Genomic DNA, 26,024 nt, shown 5'->3' with positions numbered 1-26,024 from the left:
GTTGAGTTTATCTCTTAAGGATCAGTGGTGGTTGATTGATTTGTGTTAATGCTAGATGTGTTGTTTTTAGTCATCTGTTTTTTTAGTCTTGCAGCTAATGTCTTTCCTGCTTTTTCTCTACTTTCGAAAAAAACAACAACTTTGCTTTATTTAGATTATACTGAATTTCATTTTGCATAATATCATCATATTTAATTTTCAATCTACATAATGTGGCCCAGGATTCATTATCAAATTGGTTAGATAAAGAAATCTGTCATGATTTTATTTTTTTAATAATTTGTTTTGTTCTTTAAGTCTATTTTTGTTCTGGATGCTAGTTATGTTTATTAGTTCCCCCCGAAGGCACCATTTTAAAGTTTCTCAGACTATGGGAAAGTTAGGAATAGATTCCCTATTTGATTTGAATTTGATGAAAATATGAATGTATTCTGTTATTTCCTTTTTAATTTTTTAATCTTCAAATAAAGAATTATTAACCTTCCATTGTTTACATTTCGTATGTCTTGAGGGTATATTAAAAATAATCTGAATTGGACTGTGATCTATGATGACTATTGGATGTATTACGCTTTGTAATGTATTTTTTACAATTTCATGAGAAACCAGGAAAAAATCAATTCTTGAGAAAGATTGATGTCTATTCAAGTAAAAAGTGAAATCTAGTAGTTGGTTGTAGAATCTGCCACACATCTAGGAGATGAAATGTCTGCATTAATTTAAGTAAAGTAAATATAGATTGTTTTGGTTGAACTGCTGTTCCGCTTCTGTCCATTTGGGGGTTTAAAGTCAGGTTAAAGTCATCACTTAAAATTATTGTTAAATCGTGAAATCTAATTAGATTATGCTTAGTCAATCTGAAAAAAGATGGATTATCTTCATTAGATGCATATATATTTAAAAATGTCATGTTTTTTGACTCCAACATACCATTTATAAATATACTGTAAATCTGCCAGAGGGATCTTTAATCATTTCATTAATTTGAAAATGTAATTTCTTATTAAATAAAATTGCCACGCCAGCTCTTTTGGATGATGCTCCTGTTCCAAAAACCTTACCTACCCAGTCTCTTTTTAAGTGATGCAGATATACTGTTTTCAAGTGGGTTTCTTGGAGAAAAACAATATCTGGTGCAAACTGTTTTAAATGTTTTAAGATCTTGCCACGTTTAACTTGATTATTAACACCGTTTACATTCCAATATACTAGACAGAATTTCTTACTACCCATAAACAAAAGTTTTAAATAATTTACTGTTTAAGTTATTATTCCTTTTCAGCCATAGCCTGAAAAAAAAAAATTTCTGAGTGCAGTCCTACCTATTCTCAAATCATTTTTAGTCCCCATTTCTTTTCCCCTCAGCAAACCCACCCCACTCCCCCCGCACACCCGAGAGAAAGAAACACAGGGTTAACCCTAACCCTAGAGAGAGAGAGAGAGAGAGAGAGAGAGAAATAACTAGAAAAAAAACCCAAAGCAAAGCAAAACCAACATAAACATAAACTCAGGCCTTTCCTAGAACAGCATTTATAAAAACAAAAATTGTAAATCATATAATGTTGATACTGTCTGTATTCGTTTAGAAACGCTCCCAAAGTTACTGCTGCCTGTGATGATGTAATCAACAGTCGCCTGTATTTACTGCTGTAGCATGCTCTCTACTGTAGTTTCATGATTGATATTAACTTTCTGGAGACTACTAGGATTTGTGTTCTCATTAACAGTTCTGTTCAGCAGCCTTAACCTGGCCTGAAGGACAATACTGTGCTATTCATCTGTCATACGCTGCCTATTTGCACTCGTTCTGCCATTTGCACTGTCAGTCTTTCCCATAACAGTATCACTGCCATTTGCACTACTTATTCATTTGCACTTAACCCAATATATGCTACTACCTTTTATAATGTTACTGTTTTACTTTCTGCAATAGTCGAGTTTCAATACATTCTGCTGCTACTTTTGCACATTTAGTGAACACTTTTACGACTTTTACGAATAACAACGCTGCTCTGGAGTATAGCGGCGATGCCTTGGGGAATAGTCGCGCTCCACTGACCTCTCTGATTGTGGAGAGCGTCGGGCTGGGTGCTCCTCCCTACGTGAGTAAGAATGATGCGGATCAAAGCGGGGTGCACAGTCTTGATCAGGGTCGGGATGCCTAGTTAATTGGATGGGTGCAGGTTTCTCCCCTGCACCTTCCTCCTCCACTTCCTGAGGCCGCTGCAGAGCTTGGTGGTTGGAGTCTTTGGATGAGTCCTCCAAGGTGCTGGACCTGGTTACGGAGCTGTTCTGTTTCCACCGTGCTCTGTCGTTGAAACTGCTCCAACCTAAAGTCATTATGCCTACTCACGGCACGGAGTTCCTCATTCCGTAGGTTAGAAGAGCCTCCTGATCATGCTTCAGCTTCCGGTTCTCCTTCTTTAAGCGCTCTTCTGTAGGTTCCCACTGATCTGCTACGAGCCATGGCTGGGGGCTGTAGCGCTCCTGACTGATTGGGGATGCAGTACTGAATCACCCTGCTGCCTTTCTGTTGGCTTATTTGATTGTATTGCATTTTTTTAAACAAGTTTATTTACAATCAAGTTATTTACCTTTGCTGTGCATTTTCATTCTATTAGTTAGTTACCAATGTTGTATATTGTTTAAGTTATTTACTAGTAATTTACAGTTAGGCTGTGAGGTGGAGCTGCTTTGGGTCCCAGGACATGCTGGGGTTGAGGGAAATGAAAAACTGGACTCTACTGCAAAGTCTTCTGTGGGGAGGAAAATAAATAGGAAACACAGAATTCAAAATGCTTCTTGGCAGAGCAGAACACCTGAGCAAAATTAAAGAGGGATAGAAAAGACATGGCAGGAGGAGAGAAAATATTAAATACAGTTCAAGAGTCAGTTAAAAAGAGAAACATCTTCATGTCAGGAGAAAGGAGAGACGGTTAAATGAACAAGACTGAGGCTGAGGAGGACTGAACAAATATGTACAGATTGTAGGAAAAGAAACACAGTGGAGACATTTTGGGAGTCTCTTCCTATTATTTTGAAACTTTGCAAACCACAGGATTATTTGAGTTGACCTATAGAGGGCGGTAATACGCCTTGAAGCGTCTGAACTGCCGCAACTCGAGAAGAAGAAGCTTTGTGACGTCGCGCAAAGATGGCGGCTCAAGTGTGCGTGTAAACTTTCGTGAGCGGAGTAACTTTCTAAAGTGTAGTTTCCATGTTTAATGAACCAACATTAGACTGTGTGTGTATGGATAACTCTATCTGAATGGAGCTCGCGCCCTTCGCTCTTCTTTCTTAAGGTTTTACCTCAGACTCTTCTCCCGGTAGCCTACAAAGCTTTTTAAGTTAGCATAGCTAGCTAGCTGCTAACAGACAGACAGGGACGGAGCTTAGCAACACAACGCTAGCTAGCTAAAGAGACCGTTTGATATCGACCAGGTTGTGTTTTGACTCAGTAAGCAGCGTTATTGTATAATGTCTAAAGTCCAGAAGCTGAGAGCGTCGGTGAAGCAGCGACTAACTGCGGCTGTTGAAGAGATATTTGGGCTGTTTGAAAGAACGATAGCAGAGTACGAGGAGGAAGTTTCTCGTTCAAAAGAGCAGAACGACCGACAACGAAAGCTACTGGACGCTGTTTTAAATCCTGAAGTGCGGTTACACAGAGCAGGTTGGTGACATTTACATTTTTTCACATTATTCATACACATTTTATCATATTTCTGTTGTGAGTAACTGCAAAGCAGAGCCGCAGACAGACTAACATCTTGAGTGAGGTCCCAAAATGTGTCTATTTAAGGCCAATTTCATGCATTTTCAATATATTTGCATGAATTATGTCCATCTGAACTATAGAAATATGTTATTCTCCTCCAATCCCTTCAGTCATCACAACACCTAGTCACCATGTTAAAGTTAGATGTAGGGTTTTGCCAGGCGAGTCTCCTCCTGAAGAGCTGCTGCAGGGTTTGAGTCTGTTCACAGCAGCTTACTAAGCATGGCTGTATTTACAGACACAACAGTATGTGAAGGAACATGAACAGAGGATTTTATTATAATATACAGCTCCAACACGTGGGAATGTATGAAACTATGTTATTTATTCTGCATTGATGGATACATTGATACAGACGTTATAGGCTTGGACTAATCAGTTGGACATTGACACATTTTAACTTGCTATTACATTCAAACGTCCAAACTGATCTTTTTGTTTGTTTGTCACTGGACACACTGTTTGACATGAAAGAAAAGTGGAACGAAAATATTATTTTTTTTCTGTTTTGGTAAGTTGTCAAACATGTCAAAAGCAAAGCTTGTGAAGTTAGTCAAAGCTGACATGCATGTTAAAGAGAATATATTCAGGCTTGTTCTGGTTATGGAAAAGCAGTTTGGTACATTTATTTCTATTTTGTCAAACAGCGGCACGTTCTGGTGGCATTTTCTGGCAAAAATGTAACTGTTTTACACATGCAAATACAATTTAAGAAAAACTATTTGTTGACTTGTCAATTGCTACAGTTTAGGTCTTTCTAAAGCCCATAACACAACTGCAATAATGTTTCATGTTTTGTTTATGAATTTTGATGTAACTCCTGTAGAAGTGTAATAACACTTTATGATATCTTTAAGAAACGTCCAAATTCTACGACTGTACTTGAGGTCAGGGAAAACACTCATGACACAGTTATGACGGTCTCTGGCAGCCATTGTCAAAGACAACCACATATGACAGTTTAATGTAATGTTAACACATACAACCAAAGGGTTTATTTGTGTTTGATAATGAAGTCTGTCATGACATGTTTATGACATATGGCATATGGTTATGTCCCTTTGGTTAATGTCAAGTTGTCATGACAGAGACATCTAGAACAGTGTCAACTTTGCATTGAAAGTGACATTATCAACCGAATGACATTTAATGACAACAGCCATGAACATCCATAACGTTAAATTAATGTTCATGTCAGCTGTCATGACATAGTTATGACAGTGTTATGTCAGTCTTATTCACCCCCCTTCTCATAAAGTGTTACCACTAGATTTTACACAATTACGGCTGTCCATTTGCTGCCCGCTGGAAAACGATCTACAGTGATGTAAAACAGTGAGGGAATGCAGGAAATGAGTAAAAACTCCAGTCACACTGGAACTGTCCTTTAAGGTTTGAGGCTCGCTTAACAAAGGCAGTTTCACTGGCGTTTCCTCCTTTTGCTGTTCAGCCGCTTCAGGCTGCTGTTCCCCTGTGGGAGATTCTGATCTTCGCTCTCACAGTCGGACCCGGTTTCATGGGTCTGTGAAATTAGTTAGTCAGTATCTCCTGTTATGAAAGGTTTCTAACTGTACACAGCCTACACACAAAGTGTTGTGAAAGGACCTCGTTGCCCTAGTTAATGCGGCGCCTAAAACAGAGTCATATGAATACTGTAATGGACGCATATGAAGTGAACCAGGAGACCAGAGGCAATAAAGTGGAGCTGCTGGTGCAGCCGCACCCCTACTTCCACTGTCTGTGTTTGAGGATGTGGACATTTTCAAATGAATGGGAAATAAATTAACAGTGTCTACACCTCAGTGTTGTCATATGTGGCTACAGCCACGGTGCAAAGGAAGCATTATTGATCTCATTAACATTATGAAGTAATGGTAACAAGCTTAGGTTAACTTACTCACAGTTTTCCTTAATGTGTGTATGTGTGTATTTCAGTCTTCCCTCCAGACGTCCAGCAGCTGCTGGTCAGTGAAGAAGAGGTTCCCCCTGAGCAGCAGGACTGGAGTCCCAGTCTGGACTGGAGTCCCAGTCTGGACCAGGAGGACCCAGAGCCCCCACACATTAAAGAGGAACAGGAGGAACTCTGGACCAGTCAGGAGGGAGAGCAGCTTCAAGGGCCGGAGGAGGCCGATATCACCGAGTTCCCGTTCACTCCTGTCCCTGTGAAGAGTGAAGATGATGAAGAGAAACCTCAGTCCTCACAGCTTCATCAAAGCCAAACTGAGGAGAACAGAGAGGCAGAGCCTCTAGCCAGCAGCTCAACTGAACAGATGAAAACAGAAGCTGATGGAGAGGACTGTGGAGTATCAGAACCAGCCAGGAACTTAGATCCAGCTAGTCATTTACAACCAACTAGTGATGGCAAGACTTCAGACTCTTCTGAACCTGAGACTGAAGACAGTGATGATGATTGGAAGGAGACTAGAGAACCTCAGTCAGGTTTAGGCTCAGTGAAAAACAATGAAGTCCTTGTAAGTCATAAAACATCTTCTACTGGGGAGAAACGCTTTAGTTGCTCAGAATGTTGTAAAAGTTTTCATCACAAAGCAAACTTCAAGATACACCTGAGAGTCCACACAGGAGAAAAACCATACAGTTGCAGCGATTGTGGTAAAAGTTTTGGTGACAAACAAAACTTGAGCAGACACGAGAGAGCCCATACAGGAGAGAAACCATTTAGTTGCAGTGATTGTGGTAAATGTTTTAGTCGGAAAGGATGCTTGAAGACACACATGAGAGTCCACACAGGGGAGAAACCATACAGTTGCAGTGTTTGTGGTAAAAGTTTTAGTCAGAAAGGATACTTGAAGACACACATGAGAGTCCACACAGGGGAGAAACCATACAGTTGCAGTGTTTGTGGTAAAAGTTTTAGTCAGAAAGGATACTTGAAGACACACATGAGAGTCCACACAGGGGAGAAACCATACAGTTGCAGTGTTTGTGGTAAAACTTTTAGTCATAAAGTATACTTGAAGACTCACATGAGCGTCCACACAGGGAAGAAACCATACAGTTGCAGCATTTGTGGTAAACGTTTTGGTGAAAAACGAGAGTTGAGGAGACACGAGAGAGTCCATACAGGAGAGAAATCATTTAATTGTTCAGTCTGTGGTAAATGTTTTGGTGATAATGGAAACTTGAAGTCACACATGAGAGTCCACACAGGGGAGAAACCATTTAGTTGCAGTGTTTGTGGAAGAAGTTTTATTTGGCATTCACAGGTCAGACGACATAAGTGTTGTGGTGAGAGCAGCAGCAGGTGAAGCTGCAGAGCTGCTGGTTGAGCTGAACTGTTCAGCAGTAACAGATTCATTTCACTCAGAAGTTAGTTAATATCAGGCTGGGCAATAATTCTTAATTATATGCACTCAGTAACACTTCAGTTTCGCTTGAATTGGAACCAAAGAGTATGCTTTCTAATTTATGGACATTGACATTCACTTTATCTATAGGTACATTTTCATTTATAGCGTATTTTAGTGTTGTGTATTTTAAATGTTCAGATTGTGGTATACACTTTTCTGTAATAAGATTATTGAAAGTCAGCTATTGGTTAGGACTTCAATCCTTTTTTTTTTTTGCATTTAATCCAATGTATTGTTTTTTTTATTTACTGTTATATTAGGATTATTCCACAATGGTTGGTTTCCTGAAGAAATCTGGTTAATGTCCAATGTTATTTTTATTTTTTTTAACATAATTTTAATATTTCAAAAGACGTTTCAATAGGACTATGCGTAATTTCTTTCGGATATGATTTCATAAAGTCTAAGCTTTTTAACCCTATATTCAAATTCTCCATGATAGTCCTTTCTATTTGCACCCAGTCTTTATTTTGTACTGATGGATCAAACCAATGTTGTACTAGATGGCAACCAAATGCCAAGTGGTAATGATAAAAGTTAGGTGATTGGAGTCCACCTTTCCGATTGGAGCTAGACAGCCTCAAGTATGAACATGTCGCCTTTTTTCCATGCCATATAAACCCAGAAATAGTTTTATGTAGACAGTCAAACCAATTCTGTGAAAAAAATTCTTATAATTTACACTGTGAAGTACTGTTGTTTTAACTGCATTGACTCTACCCCATAATGACATTCGCAAACTTGACCATCTTACTATTACTACTACTAATACTTGTTTATTTTGTTCATAATTTGGGTAACATTAATATCTCGCTTTTGATATATGTTAGGTGTAACTCTCAGTCCTAAATAAGTGATTTCTGTTCCCTTCCTTTTTATTGTTGTTGATTTGTTATTGTTGATTAAGATTGATGTGAAATCTCTAGTAGTTGGTTGTAGAATCCGCCACACATCTAGGAGGTTAAATGTCTGTATTAATTTAAGTAAAGCAAATATAGATTTTTTTGGTTGAACTGCTGTTCCGCTTCTATCCATTTGGGGGTTTAAAGTCAGGTTAAAGTCACCACCTAAAATTATTGTTATTGAATCATGAAATCTAATTAGATTATGCTTAGTCGATCTGAAAAAGGATGGATTATCTTCGTTAGATGCATATCCATTTCTTTTCCCCTCAGCGAACCCACCCCACTCCCCCGCACACCCAAGAGAAAGAAAGACAGAGAGAGTGGCAGAGAAAGAAAGGGAGAGAGATAGAAAAAAAACAAAGCAAAGCAAAACCAACATAAACATAAACTCAGGCCTTTCCTAGAACTGCATGTATAAAAACAAAAATTGTAAATCATATAGTGTTGATGCTGTCTGTATTCATTTAGAAACGCTACCAAAGTTATTGCCCCTGTGATGACGTAATCAACAGTCGCCTGTATTTACTGCTGTAGCATGCTCTCTACTGTAGTTTCATGATTGATATTAACTTTCTGGAGACTACTAGGATTTGTGTTCTCATTAACAGTTCTGTTCAGCAGCCTTAACCTGGCCTGTCACATCACCGCCCCAAGGACAATACTGTGCTATTCATACTTTCTGCAATTCAATACATTCGCTGCTACTTTTGCACATTTAGTGAACACTTTGTACGACCTGCCCTGTAAAGAGTCTTCATATATATATTTTTATTTCCTATTTTGTATTTCTCTTTTTACTCTCTAGTACTGTACTTTTGATTGTTTACGTTGTTTGACCTGAGCCTCGCCCTAAGCTTTTGTGCAGATAACCCTGCGTTTCTGCACATTTGACAATAAAGGACTATTTGAGAGTTTCTGTAGAGAATTCCATCAATGTACAACTTGTCCGTGGGTAGCCAGACTTTTTTGTGACTTCCTCGCTTATTGGGTGAATCATTAATGGAGTGAATCGTTAATGGAGAGATTGGATCCTTTCAGGTCTCTGTCTCTTTTCCATGACAGCAAGCTTCATGTTGTAGTGGGTGAACTTCGCCACAATCGGACGGTTCCATTTCGCTTGCCCATCAGTTTTATTCCGACCTATTCTGTGGACCCTGACGAAGCTAATTGCTTCCACTTCCTGTTCCTGCATCTTCAGCTTCTCTTTCATGAAGGTTTTGACAAGCTTCTCCGTTGCTTCCTTCGGCAATTCCATGTATAATCATGTTGTCTCGCATGTTTCTGCATTGCTTATCTAATATCTCATTTGCCGTCTTGGCATTTTCTTCTTGGAGTTGTCTTATTTGCTTTAAGTTATTAACATCTGCCCTAAGAGTCGAGTTCTCCTCTTTCAGAACCTCAATTAGGGAGTTGTTGAACTCAACTGAGTGTTTAAGTTCCTCATTGTCATTTCTTAAGTTGTTCATTCATGAAGTTATTGATCCACATATTGCACTGAGATCTTTGGTTATGTCCATATCATCGCTTTCACTGGAACCTAATTGCCACCTTGCCTCGCATTTACTCTCACGCAGCTTACTTGCCATTGTGTAGTAGAACGATTCCACATGATCCAGATCTTCAGGGGATTCCTCTCCAGTTGAATCCAGTTTAATTGATGCAGAAGAATTATTGATTAGACACAAAATGCAAATGCTAAAACACATTTTTCAAAACACTGAAGGCAACTGTCATGCGTAGATGCAGTTCTCACTTGACTATGACATGCCGGTCAAAACAGATTGTACTTCTGTCAGTCGGCTATGTACAATTTCACTCTCGCATTGATGATGTAGTTCATTGTTATTCAAATCACTGCACCCAAAATACCATCAGTACAACGAGCATTGTGTTCGTACAGAAGAAAAGGCCGGTGTGACTCCAGTGAGTCAATTCCTCAGTAGGTTTCTGACAAATGAAAAGCAAAAGAGCCTACCTGCCTTCCACTGAGTGCTTCTTACAGAACTTGACTGTAATTATGTTTTATTATAGACAACGTATCGTTTTGTTTTCAGTACTGTAACCAGGCTTGCCTCTGTTTCATTTTGTCATTGAATGGAATTTTGGGATGTATGAGTACTGTAATAAACATGTTTTTTTCATATTTCTGTGTAGGAAAATCTTTTGTATTGTCAGAAAAACTATATACAGTCTGTCCAGTTTTGATGCAAATTGTTAGCATTTATTGTGTTTGTGTTTACGCAGCGATCAAAATTTTCCATTTGGTGACAGTGTTGAAGGGATTGACCGACTGTGTTTTGACGTATGTGGTTCATGTTTTGAGTGTTTTCGTTTCTTTTGCACGGCTAGTGTAGTGTTTTGAGAAACGCTTTTATTGTTTTGGGAATTGCACTTAAGAGTTTTGAGAATTAGGTTAGCATTTGGGAAAATGCATCTAAGCGATTGAGAAAAACTGTAATGTAAATTTATAGAGGCTTTTTTTCCTCTTGATTTGTCTTCATGACATTAAAAAGAGTAACGAGGTCTAAGATAGAAACTGGGCAACAAACCAGTCGCCGGTCCTCACATCGGTTGAGTTTCTCAGGTCGTTCAGCTCCATAGAAAATGAATGAAATTCTGGTGACTGGTTGATCAAGTTGATGGCTGTGTGAACGCAGAGTGACACTTTCAGGCTCCAGTGTCGTCGTCTGACACCAGTCGGAGTTAAAAGATGAGAGATTTAGAAAGTGGAGGCTGGTCAGGATGGTTGGAAGATGGAGGTCATCAGTTTACATGAAGGAATTGGCTTACACAAAGACAAGGATTTGACTGTTTATGTCGAAAAATGTCTAAAATGCCATTTCCACTGTAGTTAAACTAAACTTAGAGTCCAGTCTTTGTTTTGCGATGAGTGCCACTGTAGTCTACAACACTGTAGAATAGATATTTAACTAGTCTTAGGGAAGGTTGGGTGTCGTCAGCATAATAAAAGTAAAGGCTAAAAACTGTTTGTAGCTTTGGGAGAAAAAAAGTCTGCTTAAGGGGGTTCTAGGGGTCCTTAAGGGGGTTTTGGGGTCCTTAAAAGGGTTCCTGCGGTCCTTAAGGGGGTTCCAGGGTCCTTGAGGGGTTCCAGGGTCCTTAGTTAGTTAGTTAGTTAGTTACTTAGTTAGAAATTTTATTGTCCACAATGTGGAAAATTGTCTTTGGCTTCATCACAATCAACATGGATTTACAAACAATTGTAGAATTGTTAACACAAAAACATAGAAACATAAGAAGACATAACAGAAAAAGCTTATCACATAATTATAAAAAAGCCATGCTAGGTTACAATGTGGAAAATTGTGGAAAATTGTGGGAAAACTGCAATGTGCAAAAAGTACAGCGCACATTACGCCAAGAAGTAGGCTATATGCAAATTTAACTTAACTATGCATTTAATATTTTAATTGCGCTCGGCAGAAACGATTTACTGTATTGGTGCCTCATGGTAAGATATTTTTGCTCACCCCAAAGTCATTTAGCTTCCTGAGTAGATCTAATCTCTGCATAGCTTTATATAATCTGTTTTATCTGTAAAATGTAGGTGGCTGTCTATGTAAGTTCCCAGATATTTAAAACAACTATTTCCACCGGGTGCCCAATGACTGTTAAAAACTGGGATTGGTTTAAACTGTGCCATTTATTGGTGGATATGACAAGTTCATTGGTTTTGATTTCAAGCGCACTCACTTGACACCAACTGTTTACATAGTTAAAATATAAACTTTCTCTTGCAGTGTCCCTCTCACGCAGAAAACCAATGAGGGCCATATCATCAGCATATTTAAGTAGGCTAAAGTCTGAATCTTGGATTTTAAATTCATTGGTATAAAGTGAAAATAATAAAGTTGATAAAATGCTGCCCTGTGGCGCACCTTTATTCAAAGTAATCATCTCCGACACACTGCCATTCATGGACACTCTTTGTGGTTGATTGGACAGAACATGTCTAATCCACAAGATGAGACCACTGTTCTCAGAAGGGGGTTCCAGGGTCTTTGAGGGGGTTCCATGGTCCTTCAGAGGGTTCCAGGGGTCCTTGAGGGGGTTCCAATGTCCTTGAGAGGGTTCCAGGGTCCTTGAGGGGGTTCCAGGGGTCCTTGGGGGGTTCCAAGGTCCTTCAGAGGGTTCCACGGTCCTTGAGGGGGTTCCAGGGGTCCTTGGGGGGTTCCAAGGTCCTTCAGAGGGTTCCACGGTCCTTGAGGAGGTTCCAGGGGTCCTTCAGGGGGTCCAAGGTCCTTGAGAGGGTTCCAGTGTCCTTGAGGGGGTTCCAGGGGTCCTTGGGGGGTTCCAAGGTCCGTCAGAGGGTTCCACGGTCCTTGAGGGAGTTCCAGGGGTCCTTCAGGGGGTCCAAGGTCCTTGAGAGAGTTCCAGGGTCCTTCAGAGGGTTCCAGGGTCCTTGAGAGGGTTGCAGGGGTCCTTGAGGGGGTTCCAGGGTCCTTGAGGGAGGGGGTTCCAGGTTCCTTGAGGGAGGGGGTTGCAGGGGTCCTTGAGGGGGTTCTAAGGTCCTTGAGAGGGTTCCAGGGTCCTTGAGGGGGTTCCAGAGGTTCTTGAGGGGGTACCAAGGATCTTTGAGCGGGTTCCGGGCTCCTTGAGGAGGTACCAAGGATCTTTGAGGGGGTTCCAGGGTCTTTGAGGGGGTTCCAAGGGTCCTTGGGGGGGTTTCAGGAGTCCTTAATTGGGTTCCAGGGTCTTTGAGGGAGTTCCAGGGTCTTTGAGGCATTCCAAGGGTCCTTAAAGAGGTTCCAGGGTCTTTGAGGGGGTTCCAGGGTCTTTGAGGCATTCCAAGGGTCCTTAATGGGGTTCCAGGATCCTTGAGGGGGTTCCAGGGTCTTTGAGGCGGTTCCAAGGGTCCTTGAGAGGGTTCCAGGGGTCCCGAAATGAGGAAATGTTTAATGTATCTGTAATTTAATTCACTAGAAGCCATCCCTATTAGAGAATACAGAAGAATGACTTGTGATCCTCGCTTTCACTCTGTGCAGACAGTTCTGACCTCTGACCTCCCTGCACCACATTACATTACTTACTACATTACTACATACTTAGTGAATTCTTAAACTGAGTGCTGTTTCCCTTCAGACTCTCTTCCCCTCCCACCTCCATCAGGTTTAGACATGCGCAGAAGACGAGTTGAACCGGAATTTGTCGTTCCTGAACACTCCATTGCTGGCAGTGTCAATTTCACCAGAATAAAAAGGGTCTTCCTGTGAATTTTTCTAAATAAAACCCATATTGACAACCATGGCAATATCCATATGTACTGGATTGAATATACTTAAAGTCATATATTGTACCATATAAAGATTAGGAACAAATTTTGGCATCATTTAATTTTATAGGATATTGTAAGATGCTTGATGCTGATTGGTTAATGCAGTCAAAACAGCCACATTGTCAAATGTAGCCTTTTCATGTTGTTAACGAAAGTAATTATTTTTATAGCATGTCATAGATCTGATGATTATTGTACTTATTGTACAAAATAAGATAAACACGTTGCAGTTTTTATGAGTGTTACAAAGTACTAAAATGAAAATGAAGAATGCATTTAAGGAAAAATCTGAATCAGTTTTATTTGCCAAATAAGTTTGCATATACAAGGAATTTGACCTGGTGGTTTGGTCCTGTATGTCACATTAAAAATAACACAAAAAATATATTTTAAAAAAAGTAGTATATCAAATTTTTAAAGGAGAAATTTAGGGAATATGTTTCTTTTTGAAGTACTATAGAAAGAAAGTAGTATATGAAAAGTATAAGTAATTCATAAAGAATTAAAAACAAACTAGGTCTTTTTTGTACAGTATGCACATGATCTCTGCTGGAACCTGACTGATTGCACCGATATGGAGCTCAGTAATGGATAAAGAGAATAAACAGAAATATACAAATTTAGAAAATATTATAGGTCCTTAGTGTTTTGAACACTGCAGGAAAGGAAAAACAGAAGAAAGCTGTAGTTGATAATGGTATAAACAGTAAGATATTAGTAGGTTTCCGTTAATAATTATACAGCTGGAGCAGAGTTAGGATAAATAAATGAAATGAACAAGAGAACTTTTCCCACAAAAAAGTTTTTCTGCACATCGAAATACAGATTTGCGATTCTCAACCTTTTTCATATCAAGGACCCTAATTTAGTCCACATTAGAGCCACGGACCCCCATTTGATGAGATTTTGTCTCTCTGACCCAAATCTGAGAATATTTTTATTGTCAGATATAATTTTGTCCAGAATCCCAGAACTATCTGTGTTGCAGGTAGAGAGATAACAGAGAAACTATGATCGAAACAGTCATTCTTCTACATTGTCTTCTTGTAAATGAAATAATGGTGACGTTTTTTTTTATTTGCTGGCGACCCCTCTGGAACCCCTTCAAGGACCCCTGTTGGTCCCCGGACCCCACATGGAGAACCACTGTTCTAGAAGACAACAAGTTATTGTTTCAGTGTTTTCTATGAGATTTGGGCATTTGCACATTCCAGGCTCACAGTTCTGTGAGAAACACACAAGACGTTTGAAGATGTTTAACAATTCATCAGTTTTCTGTGGACCCACTGGAACTGCGTTAAGCGATACATGACTGTACATGATGAGGCTTTTATTTCGAAGACTTCCTGTGTCACCGTGTCTCACTCCGGCTAGCTTGACGCCGCTGTTTTCGACTCGGGACAAACAAAGACGAGCGGAAGGTTTTTCCCCCGCAGCGGCAGCGGTGAGCGACGGGAGAGAAACATGTCGAAGATGCAGATGCTGCGGCTGTACGTGCGCGAGCGGCTGACGGCGGCGACCGAGGAGATTTTCGGTGTTTTCGCGAGAACCGTCGCGGAGTACGAGGAGGAAGTTTTCCGGTCAAAGCAGGAGATCGACCGGCAGCGCAGGCTGCTGGACGCCGCTGGGAAACCGGGAGGCGAGCCGCTCCGAGCCGGTCAGTACCGTCACACCCGACACAGAAGATGCTGCCGGTTGTTCCCGCGCGCCTGTCGGTCGCTGCTGCGTTTCATCGCGGGTTGAAATGTGTTTATCAGAAAGGAACATGGCCGCGGCGGAGTGTGAAGTGACGTAGCGACTGAAATCCGCTAGATGTCGCTGCGGAACATCACGAGACAGAAGAAACCGTTCATCCCTGTCAGGTCAATTAGGTTGTTGAAGCATCTATGAACCAGTAATCCCTTAAAATAACCTTACATTTTCATTAATTTACATTAACCCACCCCTTAATTCATGCAAAATCCCCTTAAAGTGAGTGAAGGGAGTTATTAATGGAGGAGACCCCATCGAAACCTCCTTCAACTTCCCTTAATGTTTGACTCCTTACTTTATAATTTAATGTAAAATTCAGGCAGACAGGAACTTTCCATTAATAACTCATTAATAACCTGTAAACCTGCACAAAAGACATGAAAAATTCCTTAATTTCTAGAGTCTCTGTGAATCAACTCATGAATAAATCCCTTATAAACCCATCCCTTACTTTATTAAAGCTGTTATTTTTAATGGATAATTAATGTTTATGTAATGGAGAAATTAAGGACATTTCAGGGATAAAATTAATGGGTTTGGTTACTAATAAGATACTAAAGGGAAAAATAGAATATACGCACAAAAATACAATATAAAATAAGCAGCAGATGCAATAAATATCGACTTAACTCAACCAATGAGACTATTTCCCTGTCTCTCTGCTCAGACTCACCTCCGCTCCAAGCAGCACAGAGGCGTCACAGCTGCAATGCATTATGGTCATTGTAGTCGACTGACAGGGTTTCCAGCATTAAATTTGATCGTTTTAAAAACTGCAGCGGCGAGAATCTGCAGCTTCAGGCGTCACGACACTGAAATGAATCCAGAACAGAAATGTAGAGTTAATTTATCTGATAAAACAGAAAGAGGTCTCACTCTTCACTGCTTCCATTCACCTGCAGTGGAAACAGTCAGATGATTCAATATGAATCATAACTAAAATCTTCTCAGATGGGGTTTCTTGGGGGTTTGTGGTCTAATGTGGATCTATTGGAGTTCTGCTCCTGGTGGACTCCTACCTACCTGCTATGCCTATTATCTTTTTTTTTGTTATTGCACTTATGGGAGAGAAAACTAAATAAAAAATTACAAAGGAATTACAAGGTGCCAACACACATTATTCTAGGCCTAAAAAACATTTTAAAGTGCAAAATGCCTCTGATTTCCTGCAATGCCCCAAAATCTTCTGTCTGTCTGAGTCAGTGGGCCCTGCTGACAGAGCAGGAGGGGAAAACAACACTTTGGGGTCTTCATAAACCATGACTTCACATTACGAGGCCTTTGGACAATAATGCAGCGCTTTACTGCATTATTCACTGAACACTCACTGTGACAGAGCCATGCTGACGCCTTCAAAACAAATGTTTAGGTTATTACAGGGGGAATTTTGGGGAGCTCTTGGGCCTGGGGCCTGTGCCCGGTTGGCCCGTTCAGTAATCCATCCGTGCCGATTGGCCCCGAATAACTTTAAGTGCTGAAGTGGTTTGATCATATTTAGTGCTGCAGCTAATGATTATTTTTTCTATTAATCATTTAGTGTATAAAATGATCTCAGTTCAGAGTCCAAAGTGATTCTTCAGATTTGAGCAGCAGACAAAAAACACAAAAACACAAAAAAGGAGCAAATCTGAGAAGCTGCAATCAGAAAATATTTGGTATTTTTACTTGATAAATGACTAATTTTCTGTTGATTGACTAATCAAATATCTGACTAATCATTTCAGCACTGATCACCTTTAGCCTGTTATAGGAAAATAACTAACATGTTGACATAATATACAAAAAATAAATGTTAAAAGCTTTTCCCGCAGTTAAAAGCAGAGCTGAAGCAGGCAGGAACCAAAACATTCTGCTTCACATCAGAAGTCGATATGAAATCGATCGATCTGCAAATCGTTCAGATTTCACAAAATGAAGGAACAGAAAAATACAAAGTTTTGATAAATATTTGGTTTTTCACATTTAGTGTTGAACGTTGCAAACAAATTACAGGTTCATAATTCAGACCTGAGCCCACTGTTAGAGGCTGTTGAGACACACACACACACACACACACACACACAAAACGGTTCTAAATCACGTTTTATGGCACCAAATAATATTTTTTTCAGTAAAATCCTCTCTGCAGGGAAAAACTCAGAACTCCTGTTGCTCGGACACAAAACTTTGGTCAGTTCAACAGTTTATCAAAACTTACAAACGTGTGAGAGTGTTTTCATTCAGCGCTCACTGAGTCTCTGTTAATTGAAGTCTGATCCAGTCTCACTTTAAGTTACACTGAAATAATTCAAACATCTACATCTCCATTAGACCTTTATTCCTCTAACCGGCTCCAATAACTGAAACTCCTGACTATGTTGCACACAGATATTACGTTCCTCTGGAATATATCCATGGACTTAAACAAATCTGCAGTTATTATTTTCATCTATTTGCACTGTCTCTATAGTTTTATATTATGTACATGACCTTTATTTTTATTTTATTACCTCTTTTCTTTTATTACCTTCCTGTACTTCACTTCCTTGGTGCTGTTCCGCCAGTTGCTGCTGTGGCACCTGAATTTCCCCAAGGGGATCAATGATAATATATTAATAATAATAATAATAAACTTTATTTGTATAGCACCTTTCTAAAAACAGAGTTTACAAAGTGCTTTACAGAACATAAGAGTAGTTATAGTACAACAGAAGTACAGAAGACAGACAGTAATAATAGCGCAGGGTAAAAGCACAAGATTTCAAAACAAGATAAAACAAATACATGAAGGCCAATCTGTAGAGGTGAGTCTTGAGAAGTGATTTGAAGTCAAGTCTTATCTTATCTCACCTTACCTTACCTTACCTTACCTTACCTTCCCTTACCTTACCTGCTGTCTGCTGGAGGCTCCTCGCAGCTCGATGAGCCTCTGATTGTTAGTTTGGGAACATCCAGACCGGCTGTTGATCCGCATCGCCACACACACTCATCAGAAACCTGTTTGACAGCAGGAAGGGGAAGTCGTCAGTTGACTGCAGTGTTCAATTTTATTTTGAAATATTTGAAATATCTCAACTTTTCAAAATGTCCCTCCATCACCCAGCGCTGTGCGATGTTCAGAATCATGCAAGTAACCACAAACAAACATGCAATAACTATATTCTGTATTTGATTCTGATCTCATCTTTTTCTTCTAGTGTTTCTATTTGTTTTTGTTTATTTTTATGTACTGTTTTATATATATACTGTTTTTTTATATGCTGTTTTTAATGGTTTATATTGTGTTTTATTCTTTCTGTCTTTTAACAAAACATACAAGCAACCACTAAGCTAAATTACTTGTATGTGCAAATATACTTGGCCAATAAAAGGATTCTGAAGTAAATAGTATCAATATCTCTATTTGCTTCTTTCACTTGACGGCTTGTTATTCTTTTCTTAAAGCCGCTTGCTGTGGAAACAAAGGTCTGCAGGTTTGTAGAAACAAAAAAGACACGCATGTGGAAAAAATGAAGCGCCGCTAATGCAACTTGATGACGATCAGACGGCTTCTACACTGCCAGTCAAAAGTTTGGACACACGCATTTTTCTTTATTTTTGCTATTTTCCACATTTTAGAATAACAGTAAAGACTCAAAACTATGAAATAACACAAATGGAATTCTGCAGCGACCAAAAAAGTGTTAAACAAATCAAAACTATCTTATATTTTAGATTCTTTGCCTTGATGGAAAGGAAAGGGCTTTGGAAAGAAATTCATACACAGGATCAACTTCACTATTTATATTTGACTAAGAAACTCATTTCAAGCATTTAAGCAGAAGCCTTTAGATCAAAATGCTTTAAGAGAATGAAACACAGAACATTCAGTCAGGTTCAGACTGTTGCTGTTCTCTGTTTTTGTCACCGCTATTTCCAGTTTCCCTAGATTGCGTTTACCTCTTTAATCTTCAAGCGCCCCCTACTGGTGTGGAGTGTAAATAAATAAACAACGGATATGAAACCATCTTCACACATTTCTATACGGTGAAATGTTTAGTCTAAAGACTTTCCGCCTTTAGACTTCCAACATCCATCGGCCTTTCTAGTGGTGACCAAGTTAGAAAGACTAAATAAAAATTCTGTTTGTTCTTTCAGTTGTGCCACAGCGCTCCACCAGCGAAGAAGAGCAGCAGGATTGGAGGAGGAGCCCCGGTCCGGACCCGGAGCCTCCACGCATTAAACAGGAAGAGGGAGGAGCTTCAGGACCGGAGATCAAGTTCACACAGAGTCCAGAGACCGAAGACCGAACTCCTTCGTCCAATCAGATCCAGTCCCGCAGCGAGGAGGACCTCCTCCTCCCCGGCTCCTCGGCCCACCAGGTGAAACCAGAAGCTGCCGGAAGGAGCTGCGGAGCTGTAGAACCCGGCAGAGACGTGGATCCGGCTCATGGCGGACACTTCCTCCATTCAGACTGTTCTGCTGCGGAGAGCGAAGACGCCGACAGTTCCGACGGTAATAATGTCCCTCAGCCGGCGCTCCACTGCTGTCAGATATGCGGAAAGGCTTTTGAGAAAAAGGGAGTTTTGTTGAAACACGTGGAGAAGCACTGCAAGGAGGACGAGTGCCTCTGCGGGTTTTGTGGAGATCGTCTGGACTCGACGGAGAGTCTGAGGCTTCACCTCCAAACCCACCGAGAAACCAGCCGGACGTGCGACGTCTGCGGGAAACGCTGCGCTTCCATCCAGGCGATGGAGATGCACAAGAGGATTCACACGGGGGAGAAGCCGTTCAGCTGTAAAGTTTGCGCGAAAGAGTTTAACACGGAGGGATCTTTGAAAAGACACATCAAGCTGAACTCCGGGAAGAATCAAAGACACATTTCCTGCATCAGCGACAGGCAGAGGGAGCTCCGCCAGAGTCCCGCCGCTTCCTTCTGCTGTAAAGTGTGTGGGAATTATTTTCACAGTCAGGGGTTTCTGGTCAGGCACGCCGAGACTCACTGCAAGGACCCGGAGTGTCTCTGCGGAGCCTGCGGAGAACGGCTGGAGTCCGCCGAGAGCTTGACGAATCACCTGCAGTCTCACCGGGAGATCGGCAGAACCTGCGACGTCTGTGGGAAGAAGTGCACCTCCATCAAGGGGATGGAAATCCACATGCGGATCCATACGGGGGAGAAACCGTACAGCTGCGGCTTCTGCAGCAGAGACTTCAACAGGAAGGAGAGTCTGGAGCGGCACATGAAGATCCACACCGGGGAGAGACCGTACAGCTGCAGGGACTGCGGGAAAGGATTCATCGATTACGGCGCTTTGAAGAAACACATCATGACTCACAGCGGCGAGAAGGAGAGGAACTGTTCCTGCGAAGTCTGCGGGAAAAGCTTCGCCACGACGCAAACGCTGTTCGCCCACATCAGAACGCACAGCGGGGAGAAACTGTACAGCTGCACAGTCTGCGGGAAAGACTTCAGAGAGCTGGGAAACCTGAACACTCACATGAGAGTCCACACAGGAGAGAAACCATTCAGCTGCAGCCTCTGCAGCAGGAGGTTCAGCACTAAAGGTTACCTGCAGACTCACCTGAAGTTCCACCGGAAGGAGACTGCGTTCGCCTGCGAGATCTGCGGGAAAGGATTTGTTGTGAAAACGGATCTGAAGAAGCACATGTTGACGCACACAGGGGAGAAACCGTACGGCTGCACCGTCTGTGGCAAAAGTTACCAGGAGAAAAGGACCAGGGATAATCACATGAAGGTTCACACAGAGGGGATTCTGGGAAACAATGCAGTCACCTATCAAACTTCAGGGCGTGAGAGTCTCGAGACAGAAACTTTATAAAATGAGATCAGATGAAACTGTACCGAGTCGGACAGAAACACCGTCTGAGAAAAGTTCTGCAATTTCAGCAATTGTCCCATTGACATTGATGTATGTTTGAGGTTCTACAGTTTGGCTTTCAACAGTTATCAACCTCATTAAACACATGAAGAAGAAACACAGAAACATTCAGTTCAAATGAGGGAAAGAAAAACATTAATTGTTGTTGTTGTGTTTGGCATTTCCATGACAGCAATGATTCTATTTATACTGTGATGGGAAAAAGATATTTGCATTTCAGATCAAATCAAATGCAATTTTTTTTTTTTTTTAACGTGTGAAGGTTTTATCAGCTGGTGGAAAATGTGTGAGAAAATTGTGTGAAGTGATTTATCTTTCAGCGGCCAGCATGGGCTTCATTCATAAAATTGTATCACTTTTGTTTCACATTCCATCATATGATCATTTCAAATAATATAATGAAACAATTGCACTTTGGATAATGAGAGAAATCAGATTTAGCTTCTGATATATCACAGCAAATTGGAGAAAATCAATGCAACCTGCTAATTTACATTGACTTTTAAATATCACAACTTGGATTGGGTTTGCTTGTTGGATTTTACTTTTTTTTTGTGTTTTTCATGAGGCAATCAAATTTATTGTAGGGACTAATTTGCAAAGTGGGACAATCATTAGTAGCTGCAAGTAAGCACAGCATACAGGGGGCTTTTATTTTGAAATTCAGCTATTTCAGTCTGTGTTTCTCTGTGAGGCTCGTCACGGTTACAGATTGGCTGAACCAGAACAAAACAAAAGTATCAGAAGTTGGCGGCGTTTACCTCAACGTGTTTCGGTTCTCAGTAGAACAGCCTGAGTCCGGTAGGCGGCCGGTGAGCAGTCAGCCACCAGGACAGTTATTGGTTAGCCACTACTTCTTCGTTGGTAGTTGGTTAACTTAGCAGGATTTAGCGCTTCTACCTGAAACACATGACACTGCAGCATGCGTCAGCGTCGTGGTACAAAGTTCGGTGTTTCCCTTTGCGTTGTTGTTTGCGTAACAGGATTTAATCTGATTGATCGAATCATTTGGATGTTTGGTTCTTCAGAGGACAAGAGGAGGCGTTCTGTTTCTGTGAAGCTGTACAGATGGACGTTGTGTTGAAGCAGTAAACAGTTTGTGAAACGTTTACCTCTTGATCCAAAAAGGGTCTGAATATGAAAGAGAGAAGCTTTTTTTTTTTAATCTCTTTCAGTGACAGTCCTCTAAAGCCAGCGGTCCATGTGTCTGTAACTGCTGCTGGACAGATGGATGGGCAGAGCAAGGCACTAACTGGCAGGTTGACGGTTCCATTCCATACTAAACATGTAAACCCTCCTGGTTCTGTCAGGCCCTTTGGAGGAAAGCGGCCACTAAACTGCAGATGTATTAACAGCAATAGTTTTCTCCTCTACCTCGCTCCAGGCCGGAACCTCTCACCTGTTCCTTCTTTTTTCTTTTCTTTTTTTTAATAAAACACATTTAAGCCCTTTGAAATATCTCTCTACTTGTCTTTCTGTTTGATAATTGGACATATTTTTGAAGAATCATAATCACTGATACAGTCATTTGTTGTGATGAAGTTAATGCAGAGACACAGTGACTCCTAACAGTGAAGCATCACCTACTGACAGTACAGGACTACACAGCTCTAACAGACTGACAGGAGTACAGGACAAACGCTGAGGAAGTATTTGGTCTGTTTGAGAATGTTTCAGAAGGAAGTGGTCTGTACAGACCCACATCAGACCTGGACGAACCCCATCTGGTCTGACTTTCTCTCATACAGAAGATTCTAGGTGTTGAATGAGTATTGACATGTAGAACTGTCTGCACTGTGCTGTGGAGAGACGAGTGAGAGTGAAAGCTATAATTATAACAGTCATTTTTCTATCCTTTCTAGTGATGTAAATTACAGTGAATTTAAACGATTCCTCATTTTGTTGGATGTCTCTGTTCGTTGTTGCATTAGTTATAGATTTAGTGAGCAGCAGTGATGCAGCAGTAAATAAAAATCAGGGTCAACTGTAAGATCTCCAGTCACTGATCATCATAAGGTAAACTGACACCAATATGAACAAAATGAATTATATTTTCAGAAAAGCCTGTCGACGCTTCAGCCCAGCAGATGAAAGCAGAAGCCGATGGAGAGAGCGACCGGCTGCTGTATTCATGGAGTGTGGAGACGCATACAATGACCAAACGGGAAGTAAAGGACTTCAGGAAGGTCCTCCTGAGATCCCCCCCCCCCCCCCCTTTCCTGAAATCGCCCAGAGCCCGGCTACTGTCCACCGCTGTCTTTCATCAGAAAGGCCGTTTTGATGAAACACGTTAAAACGCACGCCGACAAGCCGGGCTGCCAGTTCGGTTTGTGCAGCAACTGTTTGGACTCGTCCGGCAGCTCGACCTCCGCCTGCAGCCGACCTGCAGAGGACCCACCGCAGAGAGAAACCCTACTGCTGCACCCTGCATCTGCAGGAAGACGTTCACCCATTCCAACGCCATCAGGAGGCAGACCGGGGAGAAACCTCACCGCTGCAGCAAGTGTGGGAAAGGATTCAGACACCACAAGCAGCTTAAAAAGCTCACGGTGAAGGCTCCAGATTTATGTTAACTGATCACAATCTATAACCCACTGCCCACGTGACTGATTGATCATTAATCAGTCAATCAATTCATAACTCACTAGCTACATTCACCGTTTCACCGGCCAGATGTGTTAACAACAAGACAGTGATGTTAGCTGACCAGATGGATCGATCAGTTCAGTCAGAAACAGCCGTCACACGTCTGAAGCCTCGACAGATCTGCTCTCTCATATCATCAGTTTTCTATTATCAGTGAATAGAAATTATTTTTCTATTTTAAGTGAATGGGAGCAGAGGAGAGGATGTGACTTTGCCAGGAGGAAGAAAGAATGAATGGAGAGAATAGGACCAGGTGGCTTATAGGCACACACACACACACACACACACACACTTTCAAATAAGAAATGAGCTCTGTTGGCCTGGAAGCCACAGATTCACTTAACAGGATGTGGTGGTGCTGACCACACACACACACACACACGCACACACACGCGCACACTCACACACACACACGCACACACACACACACACACCAGGTCAGGTTTCTGTCTTCACAGCAGAGTTCAGCTGCTAACTATTCAGTTCTCTTTTGCTATTAGCAGAACTGGTGTGTGTGTGTGTGTGTGTGTGTATACATGAGTGTGTGTCTTTCAGATTAATTTAAGAAACACACTTTATTCTCAAATTGACAACCATGCAGTTTTTTGGGGGAAATTACACACACACACACACAGACGTAAGCAGTCTGTAGATGCCAGTAGAGGTCAGTGTTGATCAGACTAGATCAGATCAGAGGAGTTTTCTTTACAGCAGAGAAACAGAATCAGAGAAACAAAACATGCATCACAAAACAACCAATAGAACACAAATCATATTTTCATATTAATTTATGCTTCCTTTCCTTAAAAGTCCCTTCCTTCATATACTTTACATCAGTTTGATATAATTTACTATCATGCAGACTGTTTATATCAGATGAAAAAGACAGTAAACTAAATTTTTCTGCAAATACGAAGCAGGTAAAATGGAAATGAGTCTTGGTGAAACTGGTGCAAAGACGTTTGGATGAAACTTTATTGATCCTCGAAGGGAAACTAAAAATAGTAACAGGATTCAGCAAAGGAAAATAGAATATAAATAAGAGTAAAGGAAATGGAAGGTATTAAAGGTTCCATATCATTGATTTTTAATTATTTATTTTCAATCAGGATCAGAATAAATAAATGTAGTTTAGTTCAAAGTTAAACCGAATGAATGTGCAGACTGAGTCACAATCCTGGCTCTTGATTGGCCGACAGCAGCGTCTCTTGTAACTCAAATGAGGTAAACCCGCTGAGTCGAGGATTTCAGTTCAAATGCTGCAAACTGGACCCTGATTGGACGGATTTCAGTCATTCTTTAGTGAGGGAGCCAATCAGGAGCGAGTCCAGCTGTGATGCGTTTCCTGGAGTTAGAATGAAACTGACTGGAGAAAAGGATGGAGGTTTGAAAATGGAATAACTTTAAATTTAACCATCAAACAAAATCCCATTTTAACAAAGTCTTCATTAAACATCTTTGATCATATATGAATATAAAAAGAAGAAAAGTTGAATTCCTATATTAGCGCTCCTTTAAACATACACAACAGAAATATCTGGACGTGACATCATGAGTTACAGGGTTTTAGTGGAGTTTTCCTCTCGGTTTGTCTTGGTGGTTTTGTTGTTTTGGAGCAGGAACCCTCCAGACCAGCGGGGGCAGCGAAGAGCAGGAGCCGCTTCACACAATTAGTCCTGAACACACGCAGGTGCAGAGGTTTGCTGTTTTGTTCAGACAGCAGGACTAAATGTCGCAGAGTGAGTTCAGGCATGTTGACACAAAAATAAGAAACAAACTCATGAGGAAACTTTTCAGAATCAAGAAGGAAATGAAGCTGCCAGACGAGATTCATCAGACAGGTGAGCTTCCATTCGCTCAGTAAATCTCTGAGTGACTCTGGTAGAGTCTGTGTCGTGTCTCTTCCTCCGTGATAAAACCCCAAATCAGTGATTCTGTGATCTGTTGCTCCGGTAGAGCAGACTGGAGAATTGTGTTTTTTTCTCTCTCCATTCACTGCCGTTGTCTGGAGGAACAGTCTGAAAATCACTTCTAGCACATAAAGGAACGCCGACAAAGCAGATTCTGACTATATATAAAAAACTAGTCCTGCTGTTGAATTGTTTTGAAGTGAATCTCTTTCTTTATGTTTATTAAACCTTTCAGTTTGAACAAGTGTAACACTAAAATCCAGTCGGAGGAAACTTGTGCCGATGGAACGAAGAAAATAATACGTTTATGAATAATTGTAGGAGAAAAGGAGAAAAAAGGTGGGAGACAGGACTTTGACAAAGCAGATTCTGCCAATATATAAAAAACGAGTCTTTCACGTTTTTTTCTACCAAAGTTCAACATCTTAAAGCCGCAATAAGCAATTTTCTGACCACTAGAGGGCGACAGAAACTGCAACACATTTGTAAATAAAGCACAGAAAAGCTGCTGGACTAC

General features: G+C 40.9%; 1 protein-coding gene across 1 annotated transcript; it reads left to right on the top strand.

Annotated features, from left to right (window-relative positions):
• Positions 1 to 3,249: 3,249 nt before the first annotated feature.
• LOC144542906 (uncharacterized) lies at positions 3,250 to 21,039 on the top strand. Its single transcript, XM_078290498.1, has 5 exons — positions 3,250 to 3,670; positions 5,723 to 5,765; positions 5,805 to 6,225; positions 6,277 to 6,979; positions 20,260 to 21,039. The coding sequence occupies exons 1-5, from the start codon at positions 3,478 to 3,480 to the stop codon at positions 20,889 to 20,891; spliced, it is 1,992 nt and encodes a 663-aa protein (XP_078146624.1). The 5' UTR covers positions 3,250 to 3,477; the 3' UTR covers positions 20,892 to 21,039.
• The last annotated feature ends 4,985 nt before the right edge of the window (positions 21,040 to 26,024 follow it).

This window comes from Centroberyx gerrardi, chromosome 19 (assembly GCF_048128805.1).
Source record: "Centroberyx gerrardi isolate f3 chromosome 19, fCenGer3.hap1.cur.20231027, whole genome shotgun sequence".
Lineage (NCBI taxonomy): Eukaryota > Metazoa > Chordata > Actinopteri > Beryciformes > Berycidae > Centroberyx > Centroberyx gerrardi.
This window is presented reverse-complemented; position numbering and strand designations above follow the sequence as displayed.